The sequence below is a fragment of the Manacus candei genome, unplaced genomic scaffold (assembly GCF_025592945.1).
Source record: "Manacus candei isolate 608988 ecotype Guabito, Panama unplaced genomic scaffold, ASM2559294v1 h1tg000042l, whole genome shotgun sequence".
NCBI classification, from domain to species: domain Eukaryota; kingdom Metazoa; phylum Chordata; class Aves; order Passeriformes; family Pipridae; genus Manacus; species Manacus candei.
The window spans coordinates 6,221,603-6,234,377 of NW_026138090.1; the positions used below are offsets into that span (position 1 = coordinate 6,221,603).

At 36.2% G+C, this 12,775-nt stretch overlaps 1 protein-coding gene across 2 annotated transcripts in view; it reads left to right on the forward strand.

The window, feature by feature from the left end:
- The window catches only part of SEMA3A (semaphorin 3A), a 281,465-nt gene extending 270,389 nt beyond the window's left edge, over positions 1–11,076 (forward strand). For both annotated transcript variants that reach the window (XM_051795286.1, XM_051795287.1), the window contains 2 exons: positions 5,129–5,271; positions 6,792–11,076. In XM_051795286.1, coding sequence (XP_051651246.1) covers positions 5,129–5,271; positions 6,792–7,247 — 599 coding nt within the window. In that variant the 3' untranslated portion in view covers positions 7,248–11,076. The remainder of the gene's footprint in view (positions 1–5,128; positions 5,272–6,791) is intronic.
- The last annotated feature ends 1,699 nt before the right edge of the window (positions 11,077–12,775 follow it).

The following is a 12,775-nucleotide window of genomic DNA, read 5'->3' on the forward strand; positions in this document are numbered from 1 at the left end:
TTGTCAGCTGTTTCATTTTCACAGTGTATTGATCAGATTCCATTCTGGACTTAAGTTTGACTGATAAACTTCACACAGTTACTAATTTGTTGCCAAACTTTTCAGAAGACCTTGACTCAGAAGATTAAAAATGTCCCTTTTGCTGTAAGTGGAGGGAACACTTAGGCAATACTTCCCTCTGCTGGAAAAAAGCGAATCTTTATGATTGCAGTAGGTCTATTCGCACACAGAATATTCTGAGTTGAAAGGGACCCACAAGGATCATCGAGTCCAGCTCATAAGTGAATGGCCCATATGGGGATCAAATGCACAACTTTGGTGTTATTAACACTATGCTGTAACCGAATTAATCCAAGGGTTAAACCTCTGGACAGATCTCTGGGATAAGGAGGTGACTGAAAATGGAGATACCTCAAAATCCTCGTGTCCTTCCAGTCCATGTAATAACAAAAACGATAAATAGTCCAAAGTTGTACTTCTGTGTCAGCTATAATAATATTATAATTGTCAGCTTTATAATAATATTATAAATGTCAGCTATAATATTAGTCACCACTAATACATTTCACGAATAGTTTTCTCTGTGTTCCTTTCAATCATTTGAAACTCACAGCTAACATTACTATAGCTTTTCTTTTTACTTCTTGGTTGTCAGACTCAGGCCAAGTTACTCAGAAGGCAAAAGGATTTGTAAAAATGCATGAATAGATTGTGATCAGTCTATAGTTGTCACATTTTGAGAACTCATGAGAACTGGTTTAGATTTGAACTAGTCAATTGGCACTAGTAGAAGGTTCAAAAATTTCATGTTGCATCATATCAAGTAATGCATATACAGTGCAGATACTGAGGCTGAGATGACGTTTCCCAATAGAAAAATTTCATCAGGCACTAAATGTTGATTTTAATACCAGCAGAAGTGTGTCTTAGCTTTACCTTTTTACTCATGACATGTTACTCATGAGTAAAAATATGACCTGGCCTACTACGTGTCTTTCATTTTAATGTTTTCTAGCCATTGCCTGCTGCGCTTTACACAACTGCAGGTTTGTTCTTTATTTTCATAGGTGAAAAAAGCATTTCAAAACACTTTGGGTTTTTTTATATCTTCCTATATTTGGTAAACATATTATCTGATAAAGATATGCTCTGTCCAAAGGGAAGAGAGTAATACAGTTTTGCAGTAATCCAGAAATGCATTTTTTTTTCATTGCAACAATCATGGCACCCCTGATCACAAGGAGCTTTGATACAGCTTTGTCAAAATGAGAAGAACAAGTATCAGTAAGTTACAAAGAATACTGAGGGAATGTAGTTCTGGATCTTAAACTTGAAGGATGCACTGTCAAAATGCTTAATGAATGGTTTAGACTGGTCTTGAGATAAATTTTCTCTAAATTAATTGAGCTGTAAATCTATTACATTTTCCAATATTTACATGTCATTTACACATGATCGCACAGTATGTGATTACAGATGACTGCATGGCCTATGCCAACTTCCTAGGCCAACTTATGCTGAGTTTTTTCCTTGGTTGTGACTAGTACTTTTCTGGACAACAGATGACGAATTGGGTTTGCCTATAGCCACAAATAAGCTCCAGCAATATTTTACTACTTGTCTGCACATTCACTTGCAGTAACTGCCAGTTGATTCTCCAATAAAAACATAAAAAAAGAAAAATCTCACTTTTAAAGATATTGCAGAAACCAACTTTGTGATCAATCTGAAGCACTAGTGTTTTTAATAAGGTTTACATGGCTCTTTCCATTGCCCTTCAGTGCAAATGTATAAGGACTAGTATAAAATGACTACACAACAACATTAGAGGGAGCTGAGGATCCTTAGCTGTACAGATGTTTGGCCAGACATTAATGCTTAAATCTAAAAGCATGGACACCTTTGTGTCAGCTAAAGAACAATCTTTTTTAAGCATAACACACACGTTCTATCAAGAAGTTAATCAATCTTTTTTTTTCTTTTTTCTTTTTTTTTTTAAAGAATTTGTAATAGAAGAGATACCTTTTTGAGCTGATTTATCCCAGAGCAAGTTCAAAGAATCACTCTTGAGTTAAACTATATAGTAAGATTGATTCATCTGCAAAGCTGTCTTGCTATAGCTACTTGGCCTTTCATACTTCTTTGGTTATGTCAGAAATTATGTACTTCAAGGATATTTATCAGGGTAGTAAACTGATACTGCTGTTGGGTTCATTTTGGAAATTACTGCTCTCAGACAGGATTTTGGGCTGAATTTCATAACCAACTCCACAATTTCTATACTTTTCTAATTCCTCCACCTGCTTTTCTGGACTTCCTAGACTTTCATTCTTTCTTCTAGTCTCTTCAGCTTCTCCCTCAGTCCCAAAGCTGCACTCCGATCCTGTGATTATTTGATCACTGCTTACTTTCTTGCACTCCATGTGCTAAATGGTTCATGGACTTTATAGACATTTCTGGACCTGCCTTCTGCTCCCCTAAATCATGGCAATGGAAACTCAAGGATCTCCTAAATGCTTCCTCTCTCATCTGTCACCCATACTTTATTTTCTGCAGCTGTGAAGAAATTTAAAGAGGGCTTCACTCACTTTCCATGGTGTTTTCTAACACACTAGAATGTCATAGATCAGATCCAAGAAAACAGAAGTTTGAAATGGTGTCAGAGCACCCAGTTTCAAACAAAAACTTGTGACTAGCTCCTTAGATACTAAGGATATCCTAGGTATTGTTTTCCAGCAGAAACTTCTCTGTATACTTAAAAATATGCCACTCTTCTTGGGCAGTGGGACTTTTGTGAAAAAAATACCTGTTTTTGTCTTTTCTACTAACATTTAGAGTCTAGAAGATTATCTTCCTCAGATCTAATGGGACCAGTGTTATATATGTTCTACTCCTATGTAATTCACTTGAACTCAGCTGTGCTCAGGAAAATATAGTCAGTGGTGCTGAGTAACCTGCTAGTTAAGTCCACTATTTGGGATGTGGAAGATGAGGACCTAAAGTCCATTTAAGCTTAGGGAATTGACTTGATAGCTGTACTTCCAATACAGACAGTCAAAATATTGGATTCCTGTTGTTGAAGTTGGGCCATTCTGCAACCACAATTCATGGAGCCTAGGAGAGGAGTAAAAACAGAGCAGGCATCCTAGGGTGAAATCCCCATGTTTCCATCCTTTATTCTGGAAGCCTGTAAATCACTGTTTCACAGAAACAGTTTGCTGGAGCAGTAACAGAAGTGTCCCAGGCTATGAAAGAGGACATTTCCTGCTTACTGTTTTATGCTGCAGCCCTATATATGCTATCTGTTGTGGATTCCAATTCAGATATCAAACAACTTATCTCTGTGTGAGGATCCTTGGCTGCCTGCTCAGCCATGTGAATTCTGTTCCTTAATTAGAGGAATTGAACAAGAAGAGTCAGTACATCATTCACAATGTCGAATCTGGACCCATAAATTATCAGCCAGTCAGTCCCAATTCCAATCTTTATCTTCCACTTCCCTTGCTTCATTGACACCAATTCACCCATGCTCCATCTCAGACCTTATCACCAGTACCCTTGGCTACATTCTCTTCCAGCTATCTCACCTTTCTCTTGCCGCTTTGCTTTCTAATTCTTTCTTCCATTGCTCCCTTTCTTCCTGACCCAGAGCTGCACTGACATTCTTCATGGGAATGTGGTTTCTGAAAGATGTCATAAAAGTTGTTTCACTTAGTTTTTTATAGAACACCCCACTTGCTTAAAAGGTCCGCAATCCAGCAGAGGAAGGCAAGCAAACCCATTTCCTATTTGTTTAGTGTTAATAGGCTATTTGATGTTTTCTTGTTGAAAACTGGGCAAGCATCAGTTCCTGTTCTGCCCCACATCCCTTTGCCCATCCTCTCTCAGGGCTGCAAGTCATTATTGAAAGGCATATGATTCTGTATCAACATAAACCAGGAGCTCAATTTTATTTTTACCTTTGGCTCAGTCATCTAGTAAACAGCCTGTATTCAGTAAACAACGTGGCCAATATGATAAAGGCACAGTTGGGGGCAAACAAAACTGGACAAAGGATTTCACTTAGAGGGTTTTAAATAGACATAATTTTCCTGTTAAAACATATCAAAACTTGTTCCTTAAAGATTTCCAGTGCTAAACTTCAAAAGTGGAGAATGGAAAGAATGGCAGAGAATGGCAAAGAGTCAGGAAACCCCATGAGATCAACACAGTGTTAAATAGCCTACCAAGCCCTTCCTCCTCATCTACTCTTCAGGACTGGCCACTTAATTCCATAACAGTGGCCACTTAATTCCATAACAGCATTTTAAAGAGCTAAGGTGGAGAGCTGAAAATTACAGCCTCTGTGGTATTGGAGAAGAATCAAATACTATATAAGTCCTATAGCTATGTGATATTTCCAGCAAGTTGATGAATATCTTGAAACGTTGTTGTTACAAAAGGAAGTAATTTATTTAACTTTCTTTTTCCCCTTCCATAATGTCTGGTTTATTAACCTCATTACATTTCCATAAATTATATCAGTATGAGAGGAAATGATTAATTGAAGATCGTTTCCTCAAAAACATTATTTCTGGTCATTAACAGCTTCAGCAAACTGCAGTGCCATGTAATCTAAACACATTATACTACTTTTAAATAGCCTCATGTTTTATTACTTTGCTCTAAAGTATTATGACCATAGAGCCCAGGAGGCATCATTACAAACATTCTACAACTACACCCTGAGTTTTCTCATTGCATAAAGTTTGCTATTAAAAATTCTTGTCATGTCCTAGATGTTTTCCTTGATGAATAATAATGAAGTTTACAGAAAATTTCACAATTAAATTCATTAACTTCCCATATTGAGATGTTAGCAGCTGTTAGGATTTAAAATACAATTAAAAAAAAAAACAGTAAAAACTAAAAACCTACCAGGGATCCTTATGAAGATAGAGGTGTTGATGGAAATTTCCCAAATAGCATACTAATATGGGGAAATTTTTTTTGAAGTGTTTATTTTTAAACACTTTAAGGGAGCCCAATTTCTAAACAAACAAAAAAAAATTACTTAGCAATTAAGTGGGATTTTTTTCAGTAATTGTAATTCTTTTTTTCTTTTTTTTTTTTTTTCCATGCTGTACAGATAACCCAAGTGGTCACACCCTGGAGGAAAAGATTATCTATGGAGTAGAGAATAGCAGCACTTTTCTTGAGTGCAGTCCAAAATCTCAGCGTGCCGTAGTCTACTGGCAATTCCAGAAGCAAAATGACGATCGCAAAGAAGAGGTACAGTAGAAAAAAAATAAAGGGATGCAAATAATTTTCTCTGTAAAGATAGACTTCAATCTGAGTCCTTCCCAGAATGATTTTAGTTTAGCAGAATTTCTCTGCAATCTTATAATTTCCATTGTTCTTCAGCATATTATCACTCTTATTACCATAAAATCCTGTAAGTGCTCAATAGGTTTTACAGATTGTTACAGCAGAAAACATTCATATCCTCTCCTTACTCAGACTCCCTGCAAAAGACACTTGTTTTGCATTAGAGATACCAGAAATAGAAAAAGCTATCTTGTCACCTAAAACATCATACAAGGATTATATGAACTTGAATAGCACAAAAACCTTAAAATTACCTTCGAGAAAAAGTTTAACTGCACTCATTTAATTATACTATTTGACTGAAGCGTAGTCTATCAGAATCATCCTACATACTGCATGCTCTAAGACTTTACTGCACATAAGACAGAGACAGAATGAAGAGCTGAGAACTGTAGTGGACACAAGAATGTGAAAACCAGTACATTTTTTTCATCAAAAACAATATTCATAGAGGCAAAAATACTGACCTTCCCTATTTGCTTTACTCTAAGTTGATACTTTATTTATCTCCTTCTCTTGTCACCAACATTCTTATGTTATTAATCGTCCAGGTTTTCAAGTCGTGTTACTATCAAACTAGGTCACACATCTTAAGAGAAGAATCTGCTCTGGTAGGTAGAGAGGTCAATCTAGGAAACAGAACCTTGTTTTTTGCATTGAAGTATTTTTAAATACATATATTTAAAGCATTTTCTAAATAGTTACATTATCGCCTTTAAATATTTTTGTTTTGTTTGCATAAGTAGTAAATTATTAAGAATTTATTCTCAGTGAAGAGAACAGCAAAAAGGTTTGTTCCCTTTCTGTCTGCATCCACATGTGCATTCAGAAAATGTAGTTACATGTCATGAATTAATTCAGAAAAATACATTATTTTGAAAAACTGCTTTTCAAATATTAAAATTTTCGTATTTAACTCTTATTTGTTTCTTTGTAAATTTCCCACTTATGCAGAATCCACTTCTATGCATAAGGGCTTTTGTAGTAAGGAACAATAGGAAGACAGAGAACCTTTCCCGTAAATGGATCTAGGTTTGACCAAAAGATAATGATAAATGTGACCTCAGTAATACAGCCACATGGATCCATGCTGACTCTGTTGATTACAGGCTAGGGTCTTCTGTAATTTTACCAGCAAATCCATCTAACAGAGTTGAGACAGCTCTTTATTCAGCAGCAGCAAGGACTAAGGAGTAAATTCCTAATTCCCCAAAGTCTTTGCAGGACATTGGTTTTTCCAGAGTATTTGAGGCTTTCATAACTACAGATTAATGGCAGAGGGTTTTCCATTTTTGTGAGTTCGTGAATTTTTGGCCAAGTTTTACCATTGAAAGGAACGGTACTAAGGAGCTAGTATGGTTAGAGGATAATGGGGCACGTATACGAAAGACAACTGTTGAAATTACCAATTTTTTCCAATACAGATAAAAGTGGGTGATCACATGATCCGGACAGAACAGGGCCTATTGCTACGAAGTCTCCACCGGAGAGACTCTGGTGTTTATTTCTGCCATGCTGTGGAGCATGGCTTCATGCAAACTCTGCTCAAAGTGACCCTGGAAGTGATTGATACTGACCACCTGGAAGAGCTGCTCCACAAAGAAGAGGATGGCGACGCCTCCAAGATCAAGGATGCTACCAACAGCATGACCCCCAGTCAAAAGATCTGGTACAGAGACTTCATGCAGTTAATCAACCACCCCAATCTCAACACAATGGATGAGTTCTGTGAGCAGGTTTGGAAAAGAGACCGCAAACAGCGCCGGCAAAGGCCTGCCAACGCGCAGGTGAACACAAATAAGTGGAAGCACCTACAGGAGAATAAAAAAGGTAGGAACAGGAGGACCCATGAATTTGAGAGGGCACCACGGAGTGTCTGAGCTTCATTACCTCTAGGAACCTCATCCAAGTAGAAACTTGTATAGACAGATAACTGGAAAAAAATGCAATATTCATGAACTTTTTCATGGCATTATGTGGATGTTTACAAGAGTGGAAAGTTCAAACAATTTCCACTAGGTTTAAATAAAATCCATTTCTAACTTTCCTAGCAATTCCTTCCTCTCTGCTCTGATTCTAAGATCAGAAAGACCAGAGTTTCAAGGATGATAACTCACTCGGACCTAACTTACTGTTCAAAAAGTTCTACAAGTATTCAACAGGCAAGTTTTGCTTTCTCTTTTGCCAGAGATATAAACGAAATGCTGTATTTCATGCTGTCATCTTACAGAAAAGAAAAACAACCCCCACCTTTCATCATCAGCACTACCATTTCTAGACTTATATATAAAACTGCATGAACTCATTAAGCTGATGAACGTCTAAACACGTGATCGGACACAAGGATTTTGTTCGTTTTGTCTACCAGTTCTCCTGTTTATATGTGCTAGAAGAGGAAAAACAATACTGAATGAGATTGATTGTGGAAATCTGAACAACATAAGCCATCCATCATCTGGAAGAAAAAAAAATGTGGAGTACACTGGCCTACTACTGATGACTTCTTTCCGCTTTGATCTAAAGATGTATTTTATTAAAACTATAATTTAAATGTACCATGAAAAATATGCAGCAAACATTAGCTCCTTTCTAAAATAGATTAGGCTTTTTGTCTTAGAAATATTGTACTTCCTAATTATTGGTTTAGAGGAAAAAAAGACAACTTCCAATTATGAGCTGCTTTACTCTTTTGTTTGGAAAAACTTCTAGGGGAGCTAGTCACACTGCAGTTAACCTCCTCCCCTCTCAGTAATCTATATGACATGTAACTTCAAAGCAATTTTAAAACTAAGCTATTTTAACATGAAAGTCACTGTATAGCATGGAAGTATTCTGCCTTCTGTTCTTCTAAGTATGGTATTTGAAATTATTCAACTTGTCTAATACCTAATAGATTGAACCAATGAAGAGGAGAGCATTGATTTTCAGTTGTATATTTTTTTTTTAATTAAAAAAATACAAGTAGCATTAAAATATCCTCTACTAATTACACTCTTGCTTTCTTGGTTCATATTTGTGAATGCTAATATTTAAATACTGTGGCTCATAAACTGTCATATACCCATGAGCAAAGCTCATATTCAGTTTAAGGAGTTGTGTTCCCAGCTCTGTGGTAGAAATATGTCCTCACTACTGATTCTCAGTGCTCCATTCTTTCTGTGGGCCAGATCACCCAAATGCAAAGAACCAGCACTAAATAGTAACCTCAAAGCCCCATTTTAAGATCTGAGGGACAGTTTTATCTGTGGGTGAAATCTGCTGCAGTAGTCAATTGGTGAAATTCAGCTTAAGACTAGTATAATTTGGTCCAGCACTTCTGTCTTATTCTATATACAGGAGAGCAACAGGGTAAACCAGATAATGTACTTGCACCATAAGTGTCAGTTTAGGGTTATAAGTAGTGGATTTATTCACCTCAGCACAGATGTGCCTTTGGTCCCCAGTTCTATGGTGTCCAGTTCTTTTGAGATCATCTTTCTCCAGCCTCCCATATTTTATCTTGGTAGAGTCTGTAAATGACATAATTTCAAATAATGTCATTGTGGGGAAAATTACTAGAACAAAATCCTTAGTATGCTAAAGGAGCTTTTATATAAAAGTGTGTCTGCACTGATGACTGATCTGTTTTGTTGTTATTCACACCAGGTTGTTTAATTTATCTATTGCTACACTATCAATCAGGCTTACCAGATACAATATAACACAACTGCTGCGAAAGCTTCTCTCACAATATGCCCAAGTCTCCTTGCCTCTCACTGATTCGAGTATCCCTCTGCTTAGCGAAGTCTTGACTTCTCGCCTCCATAGCAATTGGATTTTCACTAAGCCCAGTTACTTTGGTCCCCTTTGAATCCTTTGCAGGGGATGAACTGGCAAGATTTTTTGTCATTTAATTCTTTAGCAAAAAAATCATTGAATAGACCAGGACAAGGCTGTATGGCCATGATTTAAGAAAGCAATTGGGAATTTAGTTTTAAAGCAACTTTAAGTCTCTCTTATGTTTAACCTGACTCTTCTGAACTTCAGTATGTTGTTAAATTCTCATTCTTTCATGATGTGCTGAATAGGGATGGATTAAAACACATGTTCAGCTGTGTGCTTATATGTACAGTAGTATTAATGTTTCAGCTCAGTTTATGATTAATTTCTGAGCATTGTTGTCAACTGAATTATTTAATCATGGAACATTCTTTAACCTTTTATGTAGGGCTATTTTGTACCATCTAGTTACTACAATCCTTTTCCTTACAAAAGGAAGCAGTTTTAAAATGAACCTCAGAGAATTCAGTGGGAAAAATACAAATTGATTTCAATAGATCCTAAATGCCTTTGTTTCTTTTTTTACATATTAATGGAATTGCTATGTAACTTTTTTCTCTACCATGCTCATAGCAACTGGTTCTATAGCAACTTGCTGCAAAAAATCAAACCAAAACCAACCTCTTTCGCAATGCCTGAAGAAGAAACATATTAAATTAAGACAGAATTCTAAAATATGTTTTTCTATACTGAGAAAGATAATCTGTGGGAAGAAAGTACAGAAGTTGCAATGTTTTTATCATAATCAGGCAGTCTCATTGGACAATTGATATAATCAGATCTTACAAACTTCAGTCCAATCCTCATAGACATGAGTAGTCTTGTTTAAGACTTTTGTATTTGCTTATATAAAGAAGAGGTCAGAAGATCAAGCCAGCAGTGGAAATTTTTGGGGTTTAGGTTCATATTATGGTCAAGTTATAGCAATGTTTAATACTGACGTGAAATGAAGTTTGTTTCAAAAAACATAGGCCTTGAGGAATTAATGTATAGAAAGATGCCCTGCAGCTTCATTAAGATTCATATCCCCATTTGTGTCATTATTATTATTTAAAGCACCATAAGGTTTGAAAATAAAGATTAAAACAGTATTTCTGTAAATTGTCAATAAAACCCTCTAAGCCTCTAGTTACAGACTTTAGAAAAAATAAAGTAAAATGTTGTGTTTAAGCTGGAGAGAAATAAAGGATTTCATTTATAACCAGAAAAACCTATTTTGTTTTGCTGTAAGATATACATCTGCAAGGAACAAAAATACATTGAATCTTTTTCTTACTCATCTACACTTTGCACTTGCACGGATCACTGAAATGGGAATTTGTTAAATGGCTCCTGAAAACTGTATGGTTATGTTAAACTATAACATCAAACTGAGAAAATGTGCGTCTTTGCAGAACAAAGTTAAATCTTCATGACCCAATAAAGTTACTATGTAAAAAAAATAAAATTAAATTAAATGCATGTGAATGCGCATTTACTGTTCCTTTTTATGTATTATTTAGTGAATATCAATGGTATGTGTTTAATAGTTCAGTTTTTGCTACCTACACATTAGTCAAAAGAGATGTAAATATTTTTGACTAGATAAGGAGGTACAGTGTAAAGTACTGTTATCTAGAGGTACTCCATTTCGGTGTGTTCAGCAAAATACTAAAATGCAAGATTTTGCCACACAGGTGATAAGGTGGTTTATTTGCTATATCAGTGTCTAAGTTTTGCGCTTATTTAAACGCATTCCTCACTGGGTAGTAAATAATTCTGCTTCTGTATTTATCACTTCAATTCATATGGGAACTAGAAAACTGGAGAGAAAAAAAATGTAATGAAACTGCTGCTGTAAATTATTTCTTTTAGCATGTATTCAGTTGTTAAATAAACATTTCTTCCAAATATTTGAAGTTTGCTGTCTTGACTGTTTACAAGGAAACGTACCCTGTAACCTTCATGAGCATATGGAGTGCATTGTTGCCAATATAATGCTATCAATGTATATGAGCTCTGTGTCTCAGGCCAGAAGGATGGCTATTTTAATTAATGGGATGGTTTGTTTCTTTTTTGAAGACTACAAACTAATAATGCTGAAATGAAAGGTATGAACTTATGTTCAGCCTGTCTTTTGACACAACTGCTGGGCTTTTGTGCAGATAAAGCCACACATTTACACACTCCCACCCTCCACTCTGCCCGTGAACCAAACTGTAAATCAGCCTGGAAGCCATGTGAATGTGAGCAAGTTGCTGTACTTGATGAACTTTCATTCTCTGCAATGCTAATGGCTTAGGACAGCTATACTGCTTTCTTTTGGAACTGACTTGCACAGACAGCAAGTAGAATAAATCAGGTTTTATCTGTTAGCAATATACCCTTGTATCCTTAGGTAAACTTAGCAGCTGTTTGAAAGTGCTTAGGGGCTCTATCTAAAAATAATATGCCAAGGCACTAAGCACTGTGCAAACAGTTAATAAGATAAATGCTGTCCTGGAAAGCATGAAGTTTAAATACACAGACAAGAAGCAGAGAAAAGAAAGTATCATTATTTTCATTTGGCAAATACAGAATTGGAGACACCTCCAGCAGTACTTAGTTGTCACTAATCCATTCAGCTTCACCCATGTTCCTTTCTCTAAAGCCAGGATACAGGAGTCCAGTTCAAAAAGATGTTGTAAGGATATTTTATTGTTACTACTGTCTTCTGAAAATGAAAATAAGCCCCCAGCAGCAGCCAAGAAACTCAGTGGGTCACAAAAGATACCTGCAAATAAAAGAAGGACAAAATGAATATGGCAAGCCATGAATCTGCTAACTGAAAAAACAGTAATTTTGTTTTTCTGTGTCCAGTGAATGGATTATAAATACCCACAGAGGAAGATCTTTTTTTTCTGAATGACACCAGGCTATGTCCTTTGCTAGAATTCCCCTCAGAGCACAGCTAAACTGAGTGTCCTCTGTTACTACTCTGTACATTGCCAGTAGTGTACAATGCCTAGGGGCAACCTTCTTTGACACTGAGTAGGAAGAAAGAAGAAACATTTGGGATTTAATGCCTATTTGTTCTCACGCATATATGCCTAGATAGATAGATAGATATACACATACATTGAAACAGACAACTTTCACTGAGGTGAAATCCTGTTTTCTCTGAAGCATTTAAGGCTCTGTGTGTAATTCTAGTACATCTCTGAATATGTTTGGCAGCTTCAGCTATAAATTGTTATAGATGTTTCCTCTGTAAAGACTGAAACACACTATTCTGTTTCCTTACAGGTCACATTCACTGAGCTCCCCATCAAACATCCATTTAATAGGAGGAAAAGTTATGTTTTTTCCAAAGCATAAAACAAAAGGACTATTATTCCTAGAATGCTGAGTAACAGGATACAAGTAGATCAGAGTATTAGTGATCCAACCAGTTTCTTTGCTCCCCATAAATACTCATGTGAAAGGTTGGAGGAGCTTCATAGAAAAACTGGAAGCTGTGGAGAACAGGCCTTATTTGAGACCTTTTTGTCCTGGAATTTATCAAGGGTTGACATTTTGGAGAACTTCAGGATGATTTGAGCTAAATCCCAAAGCTCTGGTGAAGCAATAT